This window comes from Anthonomus grandis, chromosome 12 (genome assembly GCF_022605725.1).
Source record: "Anthonomus grandis grandis chromosome 12, icAntGran1.3, whole genome shotgun sequence".
NCBI lineage: Eukaryota > Metazoa > Arthropoda > Insecta > Coleoptera > Curculionidae > Anthonomus > Anthonomus grandis.
This window is the reverse complement of record NC_065557.1, coordinates 29,056,413-29,078,059: the sequence shown is the minus strand read 5'-3', so window position 1 is coordinate 29,078,059 and position 21,647 is coordinate 29,056,413. Positions and strand designations below refer to the sequence as shown.

General features: G+C 29.9%; 1 protein-coding gene across 4 annotated transcripts in view; it reads right to left on the bottom strand.

Moving 5' to 3' along the window:
* LOC126743422 (fatty acyl-CoA reductase wat-like) overlaps positions 1 to 21,647 on the bottom strand; it is a 234,027-nt gene that overhangs the window by 152,175 nt on the left and 60,205 nt on the right. For all 4 annotated transcript variants that reach the window (XR_007662865.1, XM_050450512.1, XM_050450513.1 and 1 more), the window contains exon 4: positions 15,218 to 15,489. Coding sequence is in view for 3 of the 4 variants with exons in the window: in XM_050450512.1 (XP_050306469.1) it covers positions 15,218 to 15,489 (272 nt within the window). In the remaining variant the exon portion in view is untranslated. The remainder of the gene's footprint in view (positions 1 to 15,217; positions 15,490 to 21,647) is intronic.

The following is a 21,647-nucleotide window of genomic DNA, read 5'->3' as shown; positions in this document are numbered from 1 at the left end:
ATTCAGGTATTTAATTAAAATTTGGTATATTTGGATAGGTAGCAAAGAGACATTTTTATAAAATAATTATTATTTTGCTTTAATCAGTAGCATGCGTATTGAGACATCACTGGTTTTTCGAGTATTAAAAATTACTTGTAAAATCCTTATTAGTATAAGTGTATAATAAAAAATTGCTTTTAAGTTTTTTGACTGACTTACCGTTTACAACAAAATAAAAATTAAACACAAATAAAAAAAGTTATTAAAACTAGTGGCTCAACAGCAATAACAAAATGAAAGAAAATTAAACGTAAAATTACAAACATTACTTTAAATTTAATCCACCAATTTCAATAAATTTTTGAGATCTTTTAACTAACGCATGTATTGCAGCTGACACTTCATGAGGATTTTAGCGTATCTTATTTCAGACTTGATGCTTAGCTGCTTTGCAATAACAAAGCCTTGGATTATTATTAAATGTAGGTTGTATACGGTTATTCAGATTATTATTTTAATGATTTCTATTTTGTTCATTATTACCAGTTAGGTCAAAGTCCAATAAATTCTAATGAGTTCTAATAAGAATGAGAGCATCTGGAATTCTATTTTTTTATAGAAGGGGAGCATCTACGATGTTTACGAACTGCTGCTTCCGCATTTCCATCACAAAATCCGTTGCAAAAATGAATATCTGCATATTGGATGTTATAAAAAATAACATTAGAATATTAATTATTTTAAAAACAAAAGACCTAACATTCAAAAAACTGTCGTAATAAAAGTCAAAAATACATATATATACATATATATATATATATATAATACGGTTTTATTTCGTTGCAAGTTCTTCTATGGCCTGAAATTACTTGACATACTTAATACTTTTTCATAATCAATTTTATAATTATAGGAATGTGTGAAGATATGGACTGCTACTATCGTATCATTTGGGTAAATTATTCCATTCCAGAATATAAAATATGGTAGATATAAGAATAGATAACCTATTTTTTAATAAACATTTTGCGTGATCACTAAATTTTAGTACGTCCTGTAATAACGAAATCGATTAATGAAAGTTTAGAAGGTAAATTAAAAGACCTTCCTCCACTTTAATTATGCTCAAACCTAGTTTGTAAAATACCATGATCTAATTGCAACAAATTTTATATAGAAATAATTAAAATGTCTTTTGGGTTGTTAAAATACCAACAGAAGTTTTATAGAGAAACCATTTCTTTAGTAAAGCCAAAAATAAAAAGGCTTGTCCTCTTTGGGAGTCAATCCGTAGATGTAATGTATATTAAATAAATGTTATAATCCAAGAATACCATAAATAGTATTTCTATCCTTGAGTTGCTTTTTTCTGTTTAGGTTAATCTGAACAACTTTGTTACTAACGTCTATTTTATTGGATATAATACAGTTCATAACTTTATAATATCATTTGCTCATTATGGTTTAATGCCTCGCAGATCAGCCGTAACTAATTTACTCGAACTGTACGAAGACATGGCAGAAACTGTAGCTAAGCGGGGTCAGGTAGATGAGGTGTATGTACAGAGATTTTTATTTTTATTTTTATCAACGATATCCTTAACAATATTAATTCAAACAAAAAAAACCATGTGCAAAACTCTTCTATTTTCAGATGATATAAAAATTGACCCGTGGTAGGACTCTGCACAGAGAAGATAAAGGAAAGAAAGAAAGCTATAACAACATATCAAAATAACATAAGCACTGAAAATCTATTTAACTTAAAAAAAAACAATTACTAAAACACGAAGATTCTTAAGAAAAAAAAGAAAAATAAATTTATTGACTTCTGTGAATCCTTAAACAGAACATTAACCTAAATTATGTTTGGAAAAATATTAAAAATTTCTCGGGAAAATATAACAACAAAAGAACCGCGAATCCTACAAATGAAATAAGGGAAGAAATAATTTACAAAATGGTAAGCATAAACAAAGAAGTAACACTTCAAATGGAAAAAATTACGATACAAAATTTAAACCTTTTTCCATGTATGAACTAAACACAGCCATAAAAAACAAAAAGGACTCAGCTGTCGACCTAGATGAAGTCTCATATTCTACAATAAAAAATATGCTACTAAAAACCCAATTAGAAATTTCAACCTTATACAGTAATATCCTGACCAAGAAAACCCCAATACCGGAAAAGCTTAAAGATTATCTCATAATAATTATATTTAAACTCTAAAAAGATCCAAAAATTACTAGCAGTTACCGGCCAATAGTTCTCTCATCCTCTATATTAAAAATAATGAAAATCATGATTAAATAAAGATTTGAATGGCAGATGGTAAATGAAAAAAAAATTGATTCAAACTTTTGACTCCATAGCATAGATATACACAAACTTTACAAGATGAAACAACTCAATATACCTATCGATTTACGGACCGCCACTTATAAACACTGATAAACAGAAAATTATTCATTGGAAACTTGGATAATAAATTAACAAATCTAAAAATATCCACAAATAATCTTCCCCAAGGTTCCTCCTAAGTACCATATTGCCATATTACTTCACATTTACTTGGAAGAACTATACACTATACTTCCAGAAATCAAACTAATGGGATATGCAGACGATCTAGCAATTGCTGTTAAAAGAAAATCATCAACACTAAATACACAGAAAATTAATAACGCTAAAACTATTGACTCCAGAAAAATGTGAAGCAGATATGTTTAGCGGGGGAAAAAGAAAAGACATTGGACAAAGACAAATACCATTAAAGTCGAAAGTTAGATACCTAGCAATAATATTGGACTTAAATTTAAAGTGGACCAGCCTTATAGTACAAATCACCAATAAAACAAAAAAAGAAATAAACATCCTAAAACAATAGAACGTAACCTATTAGCAAAGAAGAGACATCCGATATTTGGTCACAGCGTTAAACTATTTTCTACCATGTACACAGAAAATTCACAAACACGACATACTACCCTGCTTTGCGAAAGACATAGAATAATAAGTTGAACCTAACTAAGAGTACAGCTAAACTTACAGCAAGAAGACAACAATAAAAAGAAAAAGTTTCATGACATAACAGAAAAATTGTAGAAAAAATACACAATCATATACACGGATAATTCGAAAAAAATAGAAAAGCAGGATTTGGTATAGATTATGAGAAACATAACCACAACTTCTCATTCAGACTACCAGATGAACTGAACATATGCAGTGCTGAAGAAATAGCAATATAAGAAGCTATTGAATATGAAATTAACTTATAAAAAAAACTTACCCACGTCATCATGTGCACAGACTCAAAGACCAAAAAATACCCCCTGGAAAGTCAACGCTTTATAAACATACTAAAAACATACAAAAAGACAACATATCATAAGAACATGAACGGAACACGAAAAAAAATATAAAGGCATAAGGGATTGCCCATTATGCGACTGTGGCCAAATCGAAGACTTTAATCACTTATTTTTAGAATGCCCTATAAACAAATTAGACAATTTGGAGATATATGAGGCATTGGAAAAACTAAAACTTAAGTTGCCACTAAGCATATATACGATTCTAGGAAGTATAAACACTGAAATAACTAAACTTATAACTGATTTCCTGAGAATTAACACAATCAAGGGGGGAGAGGGGCTGAACAGAGAGAACAGAAGAACTTAAGATTGATTTGAAAATTTAGGTTTTAATATACGTAATTGTCAATCATTTTTAAGCGAAAATGCCTTGAAAATAATTTATTGCTCACTGGTAAGATCTAGGTTAGAATACGCTTCTTTGGTATGGAATCCATATTGCAGCCCTTGAGAATGTACAAAGAAAATGAAAAAAAAAAGTTTTAAAAGTTTAAGATTGATTGCCATTATCCCTCTAGAGTCAACGCTTTAATATATAATCATTACAACTTAGAAAAGTTAATAGTAGTTTTTTTTTTCTACAAATTCTTGAATAATAAAATGAATTCTCAAGAAACGAAATTTTCTTGTTCATAACGAGAACTGGATACTTATTTCTTTATTTTACACGAGCACGGCTAGAATCAATCTGCTTTTGAACTCTCCTATATATTTTATGTGTCAAAACTATATTAGAGTAATTGCTTATGATTGTGATATACATTTTAGTTCACTATCAATAATACACACATCTAGTTCAAATTATTTGTCATCAAACTAATGTAAATTTTTTATTTTAATCAATTTTCATTTAGTATCCAGATTTGGCTTCACCTGCGTAGTGTGTGTATCTCGAGTTTTATTCTTTTTTTTTCTTTTTCTGTTGTTCTTTATTTTGCAAAGTAGTAAAAGTAACTTACTAATATGCCATTTTGATATTTAATTTTTGTTAAACGGATTAGCTTTTAGTACCTCTAAATTTAATACTATTTTTTGTTTTTTCTGTTAATTGATAGTTATAATTATTGTATAACTAATTGTACTGGTATTGGATTCTTCTGTTGGGCAATAAAAGTTTATTTATTTATTATTTATGATTTGAAGCAAATAATGACAAGAAATTGGACTAATTGATCCCCAAGTGATTGAAAATGTGCAACTGGAAGTTATTTAGATAATAAATATGTATACATTTTTATTTTGTAATGTCGTTTGTTTCATTAGTCTGTTACATCAAATTTGGCAAACCGCTGACTTTAGGCATATGGCGTGCCATACAAAAAATATTCAGAGTATGTCGTAGAATTGTAAAATATCATGATATATAGGGTGTAGCGCAAATATGCCAGAAAAAAGTCAAATTATAAAGATACCTTTTTAAACTGTCTTAAAGAGCCGATAATAATTTTTTTGCAAGAAGGAAGAGTTCAACAATAATAAACTAACAAAAATACTTGTTAAGCAAAACATTTTTTTGCACACATATAAAATAAATAAAGTGAAAAGACAGCATACCTTCATTAAATCAATTAAATGTTTTAAAAATCATAAAATTTTGGTTTTTCAATTAGTTATTTAATAATTACATGAATACTTCTAAAATGCCATAAGTTTCATAAGTTTATGTTTATTAACCAGTTAGCAACCCATCAGAGCAAATATTTACCTTCAATTTTTTTGAAAACCAACGCTCTAGATGATGTGCAACAAGAGTACCTTTTCTATAGGAAAAAGTCTATAACTTTCAAAAAATGAACCCACGTTGCGAAAAAAATTATCCACGAAACAATTTCTTACCATTGCAAAAACTACTCTTTCCGATTTTAAAGGTAATATTTCAGTATCACTATTTGATATAGGGTAAAAATTTATGGCAATGGATTTTCTTAAAATATTATCTTATTTTTTAGGCCTACAATTAAAAAAAAACTTTTCTTAAATTCAGTGTCCTTTCAGTGTCCCGAACTCCCTTATTGTGCAGTTTGCGCGCTATACTTATAGTATTTTTGTTTACTAAATATTTTTGTGAAAAATCACTGAATTTAAAAAAAATTAAGCACTATTATTAATATTAAAGAATCTTTAAAAGAATTTTATAATACTCGACTACCATTTTCATTTAAATTTTAAGGGTAGTTATTACGGTTACGTAGTGGTTAATGTAAATTTATAAATAAGGGTTTATTTTATTCGCTAAAATCAAAAAAAAAAGTTGAGTTTCTTTTTTTCTAGCTAAAAAGTCTTTTCTGTGCTACTAAATCGGTTTAAAAAAGTTATTACTCATTTTTAAAATTTAGAATGCGTTAACGTTACGTACCAATATACCAAAATTTTTAGCCTTCCAGGTATAAGTCATTAGTAATTGATTTCTTAATAATATGATACCATAAAAAGCAACCTTAATAAACATATTACATTTTTTCCCAAGTTTTAATTAAGTTTATCTTAAATCTATATAAAACGTCTTTCTGACTACTTTTTTTACCGTAGTCATTTATTAATAAAACATTTTTATGAGTTATTTGGTGCCAACAATTTTGACGTTCCTGGCACAAGAAATTTTATTAATGAAATTTCTTGGTAAACTACGAGGTGGAATATAAAGTCTGACAAAAAAGGAATTGAATAAAGGTAAAACGTTCAAATATTTTTAAGATAGGAAAAAGGAGAAAATAGCAACGCGGTAATGATTAATTGCTTAAATTAATATGGTTTCGAAAATCCTTTATTAGTAGTAAATAAAAGGGAAAATTTCTTTAATATTTGATGGTATATAGATTTATCTGTTATCCAGCTAATTAATTTACCGAATTATATTGCTTATGCTAAATATTTCTATTTTAGAAAGCCAAATTAGTGTTTCTTTAATTTTATCATTTATAACAGTGAAATTTTATACTCAGTTTAGAATAGTCAAGGCTGCATTATTCTGTGGCTTTATAAAGTACTGATTAAAATAAATTGAGAAATTTTTTTGACATTAGTTTTCCAAAATTACAAAGATACACTTACTAATATAAAGATTATATTTAAGGATTTCAATCCACAAGTTTTCTAGTTATAATTTAAAAATTAGTTGTAATCAACTACTAAGACCCTTTAGTGTAAAGTTAAAAGTAGCCTATATTAAATATCATATTTTCCAATTGCCGTACTCTTAAGGAGCCAATATGCACAAACGTCGGCAACTATCACCCATATCTACTCTGCTTCCTGGCTGATTAAGTATTCCGAAAATATTTTTTTTAATTCTTAGTGATATTAAGTAGGTTTTAGTATTGAAAATACTTCTGGGCGCACGTATATGGGACCCGTCTTTGAAAAAACGACATGCTACAAAACGAAATGTAACAGTCCGGGTTCAATGACCTGCCTCATCAACGCGATGTCGGCGTTGATCAGGGAATAGAGCAAGGTCGTTCGAAGGCCGCAATGAGGTTTGGGTTTTAAGTCAAGTATGTAGGTGAGAGAAATATTATGTGATATCCGATTTGTAAGCCATGAAGCGAATAGGGTGCGTGTTATAATCAGGATTCTTTTATTTTATTTGTTCCTTTCGACAAGACGTGTTACTAAAAAACTTGTGTATTCGAAAATAAAAGTGTGTGTGTGTCAATTATTGATACGAGGATTACAAACAAGGGTGGTCTTTTATAAAATAAGTGAAAATAAAATAGGTAAGTCCTTAGTGAAGTAGTTGAGCTTTCTATGTTGGTGTCATGGGGAATATAAAAATTGACCACTTGAAAAGTATAGGTAGATATAATAATTTATAGCTAGCAAATTGACAGTTTTTCGACCAAAAATTTATGTGGTGGAAGTTAGCCACAGATTCAGAAACGAAAATCATGTTTTACAGTCGCCCAGACAAGTTTTGGTTTTAATTTTTTTTTGTTTTTAAAAGCTTTTATTTAACTTGCAATGTACCTATGTATGTATGTATGTAAGTATGTATGATGTATGTATGTATGTATGTATGTATGTATGTAACTATGTATGTTTGGGTCAAATCTTGGAAATCAAATTTGAACTTCCAGATGTCCGATTTACGTGAAATTTGAAACACATTCATATTTCCGATGACAATGCAATTTAGTGCTATCACAATTACAAAAAACAAAATGGCGGATCCAAAATGGCGAACTTTAAAACCAAAACTTGTCTGGGCGACTGTAAAAACATGATTTTCGTTTCTGAATCTCTAGCTAAGTTCCACCACATAAAAATTTGATGAGTAAACTTATTTTGGGCAAGACTGTACCTGTTGAATGCACACTTTTTATTTATGGAAATATAAAATAAAGGCACTTTAAAATTAAAGTTACCTCTCAAATTGTTTATTTTTCGACGATTTTGACTAAATGTTTTTAATGTAAATAAATTATAAACTATTTTACTTCCAGAATGTCCCTCCATTCACATCAATTGCCGTTAAAGAAACGGAAACTTAATATTGTAAAAAATGAAAACGAAAAAGTTTTACCATTCAAGCAGAGAAAAATAACTCTTATAGAAGATAAAAAGGAAGCTGTCGAGTTACAGTCAAATGCTGAATGTTGTGTGCAGTCAAATGCAAATACTGAGAAAAAACATATTAAAACTGTTTTACTTTCTTTGGATGCAGAAGACTGTGGGACTTACCAAAAACAAGTAATTAATACTAATATTTCATTACCAAGCACTAGCGGTGCTACCGCACTTAATAAAAGTCAACCTGATAATAAGAAGCAAGACAATGTCAAACTTGCCTTGAACGCTAAACGTTGTCGGGAATATAGGCAACGAAAAAAGTTGAATAAAATAATTTCTTCGAATCCCAATACTACAGTTGATGGTGTTTCTGTTTTCCAAGATGTCTCTTCTGTTCAACGATCTGAGGAAAAGCAGAAAATCCAATCACGGGGAAAAGGTTCTACCAATAGTTCATCGGGTATCATCATAGAAAAGAAAGAAGCCAGGGAAGCACCAAATAAAACAGGTAATTGTGAGTCTTTTGATTCAGATATTTTGAACTTTTCAGGATATCTCAATAATTCAATAGTTACTTTAAATCCAACAAATACAAAATTTTTTGAAAAGAGAACATTATATTTAGAGCATTTTATGAACACTAAATTTTATAGTAATAAGTTAAATGAATTCTGTCGTATATATGACCGAATTTGGTGGACTAATGATATTTGCTCCATAACCAAGGATATTCTTCCCCTTCTTTATGAAGCTGGCTACCCAAAAATGCATTCGAGTATCGAGGATGAATGCAAATTTTATAAGTGTTGTCGTAACTGTTATTCCACTTTATCCCGTAAAAAAACGATTCCTCAACTGGCCACTGTTAATGGATTTGTTTATCCTCCTATTCCGTCTAACTTACCCCCCTTAAATCCCATTTCTGAGCGTTTAATTTCACCCCGTTTACCCTTTCTGCAAATTCGCAAAATTCACTATTTTGCTGGTAGTCAAAAAATGGTGGGTCAAATAATAAATGTTCCTGTCAGTGTAAATAATATGGTAACTTCCCTGCCCATAAATGTTGACGATGAATATACAGTGACAGTTTTAATAAAGCGTCATATTCTTCAAAAAGGGGCATATCTGTCTGGATGTGTCTCAAAAGCTATTCTGCGTAGATGGTTATTATATTTACGAGATACGTCATTATACCGAAAATATGATATTAAAATTAATAACACATTCTTGGGTATACATGAAGGTTATGATTTTGCAGAAGAAAATCAAATATTTTACGACCAGCATTTCGAGATAAGGAATAGTCAAGAAGACATGATGGACGTAGTTTCGTCGCGTAAAGAAAAAATTTTAACAACTGAGCAATTATTAAACATGCAACAGCAAACAATTTTTTGGGGGGAAGATATGGTGTTACATTTAGCCCCAGGTCAGAAAAACAAAACGTTTGCATTATCTTTTGACGCTGATGCAGAGGAATTATCATTTCCTGCTATCTATTACGGACATGAAAGACATTTTAAAATTAATGTAACTCCTTATATGATGGCAACTAGTGAAATCCGTAGAAGAGATAAACGTGGTGTTACCCCTAATCATATTCTTTACATGGCAGCCAAAATCATGCGTTTGAGAATTATTCAAACATTTCAAGTATTGTTTCGCAATAATAACCATGAGGTAAAAAATATTACAAGAGAAGATTTATTAGATCCAGAATTTGTGAAAGAAAGCATGGAAAAGATTGAGTCGTTTTTAAAAAATATACCTAATTCGATACAATATTGGCAGTCAAAGAAAAAGGACTTATATTGTATGATGCGTCAACTCGAAAAACCAACTGTATTTGTAACACTTAGTGCATCAGAGGTACATTGGAAGCCACTCTTAAAATGCGCCTATAAATTTCAACAAAATTTAGACGATGAAGATAACATTGACGATAGTATCTTTGATATTATGTCTAATAGTGCTAAAGCGGAATTAGTGAACAATGATCCTGTTTTTGTTGCCTGGATTTTAACAAATTAGTAGATACAATCATGATTGCTCTAAAAAAAAAGAGAGATGGCCCATTTGGAAAATATTATTTAAAAGATTACTTTCGTAGGGTGGAATTTCAGCATAGAGGTAGTCCACACTGTCATATGTTATTATGGCTTGAAAACGCTCCACCTTCCCACGAGGCACAGTTATTAAATGATGAAAATTTACCGGAAACTATTGCATTCATTGATAGTATTGCCTCAGCCGAAGAATGTTTAGTTTCAAGCCCCAGGAATTTACAAACGCATGCTCATACTCATACATGCTACAAAAAAAATACAAAAAAATGCCGTTTTGGGGCACCATTTTGGCCAATGGATCAAACTAGGGTATTAATTCCGGTATTGCCAGTTAATAAGGATAACTCAAAAGTTTTGTTATGTGAAAAAATGCATGAAGCTTTAGAGGTGGGTTCTTTGATAAGTTTTGAGGAATTCCTTCAAAAATTTTATTTAGAGTCATTTAATGAGTATTTGGACATTCTTCGACATGGCATTCATCACCCCTCGGTTTTTATGAAACGTGGGATTGAAGACATTTGGATCAGTCCATTTAATCCATGTATTTCGAAAGCTTTGCAGTCAAATATGGATGTTCAGTTTATATTAGATGAATATTCCTGTGCTGCTTACGTTGCCGAATATGTGAATAAAAGTGAGCGTGGCTTTAGTTCCCTTCATCGAGAATTAATAAAAGTTCGTGATAAATATCCAGATATGGATTATGAGATGTGTATGAAAGAATTGGGTAAACTTAAATAATTAAAAAGTTTCACTTTTCCTCCATATGAAATAATACAGGGTATATCAGCCAAGTGGAATAAATTCGATAATACTTAAATGGGGGCGTGTTCGCAAAATTGCTTGGATACGTAGATTGTTATTTTTGGTGGCGCATTTTAGAGCCATATGGAATGGCGCCTCGTTCAAGAGTTTTGGAAATAAAAATAAAAGCCGTATTTTATACCACCCGCATAGCTATGATGAGTTTTGCTCAATTTTTTCCAGAGTGGGTAGTAAAAAAGAGGCGGAAGGGGCGAAGGGCGGAATTTTCGGGGAGCACCCTAATTTTAAAAAATAAACCGTTAAAATTAATGGCAATTACAAAAATATAATAAATAACAAACTGAATGAATAATGATCATAAGGCTTAATTCTTTTATGTTTCGTTTATTGAGCACTTTCAAATGACGTCACAAGATAATATAAAATATAAAAAATAACAGCCACCGTACTTGTATCTGGTATTTTCAATACGCCTACGATGTTTGCGCATGTTGCAAAATCTGTGAATTTTTTATTTAACTATCAACGGAAAACTCATACAAAAAAACACATTAACAATTAAGTCATTAATATTATAAGATGCCTTAAAAAATATGATAAAAAATTGTTGATTAAATACTAACGCTCTTGTAATGGTCGATGTTATTCTTTGTTCCAGACTTATGAATTGGCTGAATGTAGCTTCTCTTTCAAAAAGTTGGAATATACTTTAAAACAGACATCTTAAACATTGTAAATAAAGGGCAGGAAAGAGTGCACGCACAGTTCTTGGGCATAAAGGAAGTATTCCAGATACCATCCGGGCCAGAGAACATTAAGTTTTTTAGGTAAATTTACTTTGTAAATATATCTCCTAGAAAATTTCTGGAATGGAATAGTCTGGCATTGGTAAATTATTATGAGTGTACACCTTTTTAAAAAAGAAGCAAACAGATTAGTAGTGCCTTGATCATTGGAGCTCATATTTCCCTTATAGGGGGAAACACCCTAGGTTTTTTGAAGACCATTAAGTCTAGAAATCTATTTTAATATCCTATTTATTAGGAATCCTATTCATTTACCCAACAGGAAAAAATTATTATAAGTCAAGTGTACTGAAGAATTGTGTGAACAATCAATTAGTTTTCTTTAATATGACCAAAGTGCTTCTGGCATAATATAATTATCTGCCAAAATAAATCTGTGATCGGAATATATTTAACAAATTGTTCCATAGTTTCACAATAAATATCGAAAATATCTAAGTCAGATATAGGAGAAAATTTTATATCAATTATGTCAGCACTAATAACTAATGGCTTAGTAATTTCACAGTCAACTTTCACCAAATGGGACTCAAACTCCATTCTAATTCTTACCATAACACCTGCAACACTCATATTCAACACTCAATTCATATTAATAATATCACAATTTAACTAAGTCTTAACTAAAAGGAATACTTCATATTGAAAAAGATTGACTACTGAACCAATATCGAAAAGCTAAGAATTTATATCCCCTACATAGCAATCGATCACTTTTTTTCTGACCAATAGCATCTAGAGGCCTATTGAGCGATTTGGTGATGTATGTTTTACCCAGCTTGTAATGAATGATAAGCCTGGACTCTTGCTTGCTTGCCTTCTTCCAGTTCAACACGTAATTCATATTCAAAATTTCTTTAAGACTTAATTCTGCCGATATTATAACCTTCAAGAGTCCATAAGTTTTATCTCATTTTTAAGACAATTATGAACAGTCGAACTATTAGACAAAAACTTTGAGTGGTTCATAAGCTTTTTTATTAACTTTTAAAGCTTTAAAAGCACCCACCACACGAACATCTTTAAAAACTTATGAAAGTTTTATCTTGCCCTGTCTAATTCGAGTGTAAGTGTTTGGCGATGCAACCTCCTCAACATAATAGACCATAATATTTTTCGTCCTACCCGCTCTACCATCCAACTTAGCTAAAATACCTGAATTGTCGCTATTTGATTCATCAGAAACACCGCCAGCAGATTTATTTGATTTAAGAGTTTCAACCTCCGATAGAAGTGCCTGAACCTCGGCTTTTAGATTAGAAATAACTTTATCTTAGTATGCTTTTAATTCATGAAGCATCGACTTAATTGTGAGCGTCTGCTTAGAACTACCATTGAACAATAAATGCATTTCGCCGATTAATAATACAATATCTCTCAAGCTGAGATTATCCTTACTAAGTTCTTCTGATATGCTACAACGAAAGGCCATCTGCGAGGCCAAGCCATACAAGGATGTTAAAGCAAAGACCGGAGAAGTAACAGGGTCAAACATTGACGGGCAACCAAGATCTTGTTGCTCCCGTGTTAATTCATTAGATGAACTTTGTACAACGATGTTTATGTAGTTAGAGTATCGGCATTGCAGGATGAACAAATCCAAGAATATCGTTTATTGCGCTAAGCATTTAGTTCGTTGAATTCAGGTGTAGTGAGTTTTGCCAACCCTTGTGACATCAGTCAAACTATTAGCAACATTCAATAGCTGGTCTATTTAAATGTATTACGCGATCACTAACCTAACAATCCTAACGCTTGGCCATTTTCTTGCTAAGATGGCCGTCGTTTTCAACCAAAGTATAAAACTTTTTTTTAGATTATTTAACCAACCAAATAAGTTTTTAGGGATTATCTTTGTGGTCGTCATCAGAATGTTCATATAACAACAAAATTTAAGTACAACAGTAACGTACAAACACAATCCATGTTAAGTCCTATGAACATATGTCCTAAACGTATTAGATTTTACACTACATGGTGCTAAAGTTGAAAGAAAAAAACTTATTGTTTTCAAGGAGTTTTCTTATTTATTTGAGGCATATATCCGAATCTTTTATCGTAAAAATACTTAAACTAGGGTTATAAAAGTAATATTTGATAGGATAATCAGATTAAGTCGCTACGGCTATTGATAACATTGGTTTTTATGGAAATTTGTGCAAACCGTGCATCGGGCGAAAAATTCTAGGTAGGTTATTAGTACCAGATATGCTTTTCTATAAAAAAAATATTCGGTTCAAACCCCGGATGAACGCTAACAGAAAATATAAAAATTTAAATTGTATATAGGAAAAACCCTATTAACTGCTTAAAAACTGCATACCAATTTTTGATAAAAATATCTACAGGGGTATCAAATTTATCGAAAAAGTAATTTTTTTCTTTTACCTTTAGCACTCTTTACTATAAAATCTAAGACTATAGAAACTAGACATACGAGCTTTGTAGCTTGATTTCGATCAAGAAACACGCTATTAAGTTTTGTCGAAATATTAAAAAAATACTCTTTATATAAATGTGAATGTCTGTCCGGAGAGTCAGCATCATACCCTAAACTTCGCTACGGATTCATACGAAAATAGACATACTTTATATAATCGTTTTTGCGCAGCGCCTTTTGCTTTGTGGTGTTATTCAGTACTACTTACACTTAAAGTCGATAATTCCATTCTACTTCCACGTGAACGAAGCTATAGCTTAGGCTAGTAATAAATAAAAGTAAATATATATTAAATTTTTTCCTCTTTCTATGGTGCGTATGATAAACTATACTTATAAACGTTCTGCTTCTGCTTCGCCAAGTAACATACTAATAAGCAACAATAGCATTTTCCAATGATCCTAGAGAAATAGATAAATATTTAAAAAAACTAACATAAAATTCCTTGATAAAATCATTTATCTTTACTTATAGCCGACAGAACTTTTAAGATATTTAAACTATGTTACGATGAATTATTAGAACTATTTTACAATAAATTAAAAATGCTCCAAGTATGTAACTGAAATATGATCTAAGCTGCATAATGTAAAATAGTTTTGCTTCGTTAAGTGTTTTAATCCAAAATATTTTTTTTTGTTTTAGCATCATTCTAGTATGTATTTATGTATTTTTGCTGGCCTATTATGTCACTACTACTATAGATCTTATGTGCACACTAATTATTTATAATTTTTAGTTAGCATATTTCATGCAGTTAATAATTCGTCTTACTATTTTTACCTTACAATATTTTGACCACTATTTTTTGCCTATGTGTGTTCATTTAGTTAAAAGTTAAGTTTTGATAGGCATATTTTGTGTAAAATTCTTTATTCTTAAAATGTATTATTATTACATAAGAATACTAGTCTTTTACTATATTAAATTCTTGTTTGATTTTTATTTTTACTACTAAATGTTTTTATGTTTTGCTTATACAGAAAAAACTCTTCAACTTTTAAAAAATCAATAACAATAAAATACAGTTTTTAAAAAGTTTTTGTTTTTCCTTGGTAATATTTTTATTCTATTTTTAAAAATAAAACAAAAATATGCTTGAAATAATAAAAATATTTGTAAAAAAAATCTTAGCTTATGTCACAAGTTTAGTTTTGGCTTTACTTAACTTTTATCAGTTGCAAAAAATCACTTTAAAAATAAAAAACTAAAAATCTGAAACTAGCAATATACGATACCTAATCTATTATATATTAAAACTTTTCTTACTCTCGGCTTATATTATTGAAAAGCTCCGGTTTCATCTCCTTGGCTATTTTAATTAACAATTTGGGATCGATTGGCGGGTCGTAGAAAACTTCTTCAATTATCCTATTCAAACAGTTTGAATACGCCGTGGATACCAGAATAAAGGCTTGAAGGCTTTGTGCTTCTTTCATTATTTCTAAAATTTCTGCTGTTCCGTTTACGTTTGTCATTACGGCTTCAGCTAATTTCGAATCCATGTTTAAGGAGGCGCCGCAGTGGAAAACTACATTAATCTGAATAAAAAATAAAAGAATTTTGCACTGCATTAAAGACTTGCAATAAATCGAGTGGCACAAGATGAAAGAAACATTCAATAATTTTTTTGCTTTTTGAGTAGGACCAATAAAATTTTGTATTTTGGTACGGTAATTGAATATTAATAACATAGGTGGATTCTGATGAAGGTTAGAGCAAAATACTAAAAAAAAAACTACTTCTTAAATATTATTTTTTACATTAGTGTGCGAAAAATCTAGTATTTTTCATATTTTATTATTTTCAATATTATTTTTTATTCAAATTACGACACAGTTTTACCACTAACCAAAACTTTTTATTTTTACTCTCGACACGTGTTTCTGGGCTTAACTTCAGGAGAAGATTAAAATTAAACTAAAACTACTTACAAATGGCCTTATATACTAATGATGTAACTAATAGAGCGAAAAATGCAATGAGGGATGGCCCAAAAAAACTTAAACACTAACTAAACTATATGATTGACTTTAAGGTATTGGACCTTTATCCCTATTAAGAATGTTTTTTTGATTTTTGAAAATTGCTAAGCTTTCATATGCAACTAATTTTCTATTGTTATTAACTGATTTAAGTAATTTTAAGTTGTCTATCCCTACAAAGTGACCAATACTTAAAATATATTCAGCCATACTTGAATTTTTAACTATTTGATATTTCACATGAAGTACATGTTCTTTAAATCTGATATTAATTGATCTTCTGGTTTGTCTTATGTACTTTTTATCACAATCGTTGCAATTAATTTCATAGATCCCAGACTTTTCTTTGGTTTTCAGTTTATCTTTTGGGTTTCCTAAAAGATTTCATAACTTGGCCGAACTTTGAAGAATTGTCTAGTTCTTAGACCTACATCTTTGAAAACCTTATCAAAGCCTCTAGTCATGATAGGATTATATGGTATTAGAACTAAATGTCTACTAATTAGCTTATCAATAATTTTGTTGTCTTAACCATTGACCCTAGCAATTATTTTAATTGTTGCTTTTTATTTATTAAATCTGCTATTACTTGGAGGAAATAAGGCCATCTACTAAACGATCTACCAAGAAATGCATGCTAGCCATTTTATGTTTAAAACAATGATTAGAGTCTAGTTATGTATCTAAAAGTATTTGTTTCTTTTCTATAAATATCAAATTCTAACTTACTATTATTTTTGATGGCAAGAGTATCTAAGCAAGTTGGTTGTTTAACTTTTGTTCGAAGCTGAATTTAATAGATGAAAAACAATTATTGAGTTGTTCTATAAAATTATCAATATTGCATTTGCTTTTGTCGAACAAGGCAAACAGATCATAAACATATCTTAACCAAATTTAAAGAAGATCATGTAGCTAATGTGAAATATAGAATAGTTGAAAAGTCAAGTGTGGCCGAAAATGTTTTAAATACTGGTCACTTAATAACAATACAAAATTAGATGCCTTTGAAAGTTTAGCAATATTGAAAAATCAAAAAAATAAAGGAAAAAAAATTAAAATCAAAAGGGATTGGACCTTACCAATCCCTTATAGTCAATTATACCGAACATGCTAACATCGTTAACAAAATACGTCTCGAGAGTAAAAATAAAGAATTTTGGTTAGTGGTAACTGTCTTATAATTTGAGTATCACACCAAAGGTTCCAACACCAGCACTATTATTTTTTTATTAATACAAAAATCTATTTCACAGGATTCTATCTTAAAATGTAAACAAGTATGGTATAATTTATAATATAAATGTGTAAAAATATTCCGGTCATATACAAATTAAGGAAATTTTCCATAAGCATGAAAATAACTAAAAGCAACAAAATTGTATTTCCTTTAAAAAGCAAAGAAATTATAGTACTCTCTTTTTTCTAGACCACTCCGTACATAATAGAATAATAATAATAATAATAATAATAATAATAATATAATAACTTCCTTTTATTACGATAGAAAATTAATTTGAAAAAGGTGTTTTAAAGGTAAAGAAGAGTATATACAGTAAAGGTAGTGTTGTAGTATAGGAGAATGACCTTTGAAACATGGCACTCTGATGAAATGGGATCTTATCTTAACATCTTAAATTAAAATCATAAATATTTGCTCAAAAAGTATTCCCATAAGAGAACCTGGAGCTGAAGAACCGTTAATTATTTTCATTAAATAGATAGCAAAATGTAAGAGTCTACGCTAATCCATTTTGAGCCAATTAATATCAGAGTGACACACTTCATAAATTTGTCAAATTCGATATATAATTCTAATGCATTTATTCTGAATTCCTTAGATACGCGTCCTGATTTTCAAAACTAAACAACTATGATAGTTAAAATAAGGCAAAACAAGATAATTCATTAATTTCTTACCTTACTTCTAATAACAATTATTATTTAACAAATGATAATTCTTATTAGGAGTATTCAATATTACCCTAGTTCGTTGAAAGGTTAAATTTAGTCATTATATATATCATTACAAAAACATGCTCAAAATCTACGAATATTGAGCAATTTTAACTATAAATTGTTTTAGATTTTTAAACGAAATATTTTTTGTAACCATTATAAGTGGAGATACCGCAATAAAAAAATTATTATGACGTGATAATATTAATTTTTTTTTTCGTGAGAAAAATAAAGATTTATTTACAATATATGGAAACCAACAAACAATTTATAATCAAAAGTAAAAGAAAAAACAATATTATGGAGTATGACTTAGAACATTAAAAGGCTATAATTAGTAAACAACAACTTTGTTTAAGTTCAACATGTATACAGGGGTAAGGGGGCTGTTTTCTTGACAAATATATTCATCTATTCTCTGTTGTCAAGTTTACAGGCATTTTTAAAAGAGGAAATTTTCAGCTATATATCATAATGTTAATTCAACTGATTGATATTAGATTTTGGATTAAAAATAAAAAAGTAGAAATATGTATGTGTTATTCTAAACGCAAAAAACATCATTAAAGCAAAAAAAAAATATTAACACTCCTATTCCTAAAACCGCTTTTAAAAAATTTGAATTGGCAACACAGGCAAAAGTTGATGTTATCTTGTGAAATGTCATCTTGACAAACGGCTTTGTGCTTATATTCGGCATTTGTGATGTTTTGTGATTTTTCTTTCGTTTCGTTTGGGTTGAAAAAGAAAAAAGGTTAAGTCATTTCAGTATTTTTGTGAATTGTTACGATAGTAAAAACTTGTGCCGTTTGTGCCGCACTATGGGAAAAAGGCGACTTAAGTCGATCTTTTCACAAGAAAATATCCATATTGTCATAACATCATATCAAGGGATAACCATCGTCATAAACGTAGAATAATAAAAACTTATTAAGAAATCTATAATAATTATAAAATATTTAATTTCCATAAAAATACTTTTTATTAGATAAGTAACTTTACTTTAATGAATTACGTTAAAAAAGGCATAACGAGTTCATAAACGGTAATATTGTTTATAATTTAAAGCATAATCTATTAATAATAAATATTTAACATGTAAATATTTTTAACGACGTCATTGGTAAAGATTACTTGTGTTGGTGTAATTAATAAAGCGATCGAGCGACGTTGCGATGTTGTTGCCTGTTTCTCTAATATAGGGACGTCATGTACATTCATTTAACTTTGAATGTTGGTTTCTTTATAGAGTATCTTATCATAGTTTATGAAAATAAAATGCTCTATATTTTATTAAAGAGGAATATTATTATTTTGTGTCTGTCAAAATAAGTGACAAATTTTTATGATATTATAGAGTGTGTTTTTTTCCCATTTCTACATAAGAATTTGGCATCATTGCATCAGAGATGTTGCAAGAAAATAGACTGCCCATAGTTCCATAGCAATGCTAATTCTAACCTTTCAATGTTCTAAGGAGTATGACGTCCTCGTGCATTTATTGTGGCTCTATAAAGTCTTGCTCCATGCTAAGGATTAAGTTATACAAGGAGTTCTTCATGGGAAATTGCTGTTCAACAGTATTGAAAAACTTGAAACAGCTATTCTTGGTTTTGCAACTGATTCTCCCCCTCAAGTGCTCTTCGCTGAAGCATATCCCAGACATGTTCTATACGATTGATATCGGGTAATTAAGCTGGTGAGTCTAAAATATTAATCTTATGCTCTTCCCTTTTGTGTGATTCTAGCTGTATGTGAAGTGGCATTAACATTTTATTAAGAGGCACACTCATGATTTCAGCAGTATTGATTCCATCAAACTTCTGTATTTTTCATTGGTTCGCAGTCAATTGAGTCGAATTCATGTATATGATCACCTTATTATGCTAAATATATAATGTGTAGAAAAAGTTCAACGTAAATTCATAAGATACATTGCTTACAAGCTTAATATTCCTTGTATTGATATTAATTACAGTGAAATGTATAGATTGCTGAACATTGAAAAGTTGGAGACTCGACGTAAAAACTGCGATATTGTCACAACATACAAGTTTCTTAACAATGTAATACAGAATTGCTGTTCAGCTTAATTTAAATGTTCCTCCTACTATAGTGCTTAGACAGACTAGATTATTCTACCTGGAACAACATCGAACACTGTATGGCGAAAACTGTGCAATAGGTAGAATGATGATTAACTCAAATAGTGTCAGTATAGATTTGTTTCATTGTTCTCTGAGTTCACTTCAACGAGTTTTAAAATCTGCTTATATTTTATATACTATATTTATTTTGTAAATTGGTTAATTACAGTAATATATATATATATACTAAATACTGAATATACTGCATTAAAATAAAATTTGCATCAATATTTCGAGCGTATGGAACTACAATAGATTTTAGAATATTTTTGATGTAGCGGTCTGCCAATAATAAATGATCCAAAAGAACGAGCTCAGTTCGATTCCGCAGAGAACTTTCTGCCCATACCATAATTGTGCCTTCTCTATATCTGTGAACCTCCTGTGTTTGATGTCCTACCTCCATACATGAACTCCTCGAGAATCTGAATGGAAATCAAAGCAAGATTCATAAGTAAATAAAACATTCTATCTTTGATTTTGACATGTCCCTGAGCCCCAAGCTGCCCAAATTCATTTAAGGGTTGGCATCTCCAAGGCTTTCGGCTTACTAGATTACCTTCTCTCAACCTTCTGTAGATGGAATGTCTTAAAACAGTCACATTATAAAGCTCCACGCAGATGACTTATGCTGAAGAATAATTTTGGTGCTGTTACTGTGTCATAGAACTGGCTTCTAACTGAACATATTAATCCATATGAGGAATAGTCAATTGGTCGACCCAAATGTCTTTCGCGTGTGGTTTCAGTTTCCTGGTAATGGCTCCAAAGGAAAAAGATAACGCTGCGAGTAGTGCCTATAGCATAAGCTATATTAATTGGACCCATTCCAGGCTCAACCATCCACGCAGCCCTTAACATCTTATTATCTGTCAAATGACGTCTAATTATACGTAAAAATGTAAAAAACACCTTTGCGGTACTCTACTTGATAAAGAACTAATAATATTGTACATTATCGATATTATGTATTATGCATTTAATTTTTTTTTAATAACTATTTGTAGAGATGTTAGTTAATATAAATCGTATATTTACGTCAATAAATATTGCTAGAAGCATGTTTTACTGCTCAACATGGTTTTAAGTAAGAAAGAAATAGTTATCAAAAAATGAATAGTTAAAGACATAAATATAAATTAAATTATTTCCTGGTATTTGCTATTTGAAGTCATATACCGTTATTTTTGCTTATTTTTAGAAAAATATAATATTCTAAAAACAATTTTTACACTGGCGATATTGAACTTAATTTTACATTGGCGAAAGCATCAGCTAATATCTATTAAATAACCAAATGATAATTACTGCAAACGGTAACATTTTCAAATTTAGGCTTATTTCAGATGATGCTGTACCCAATATGTTATGTTTCCCAAATGCATTGCAATTTGCTATCGTACTTAAGAAATATTGATTTTTAAACAAAGTAATTTTTCTTAGCATGGCTCAGGATTTTTGACGATAAAAGCAACATAGCTTTGTTTATCAATGTTCTCTGATTTATTCTGTCAAAGCAGGTCATGTATTATTTACATCTGTCGATATACATTGCTAGTGTTATCGTTAGCTGACCGGTGTTGGGGGCTGAATCATTCCTCAGCAGTA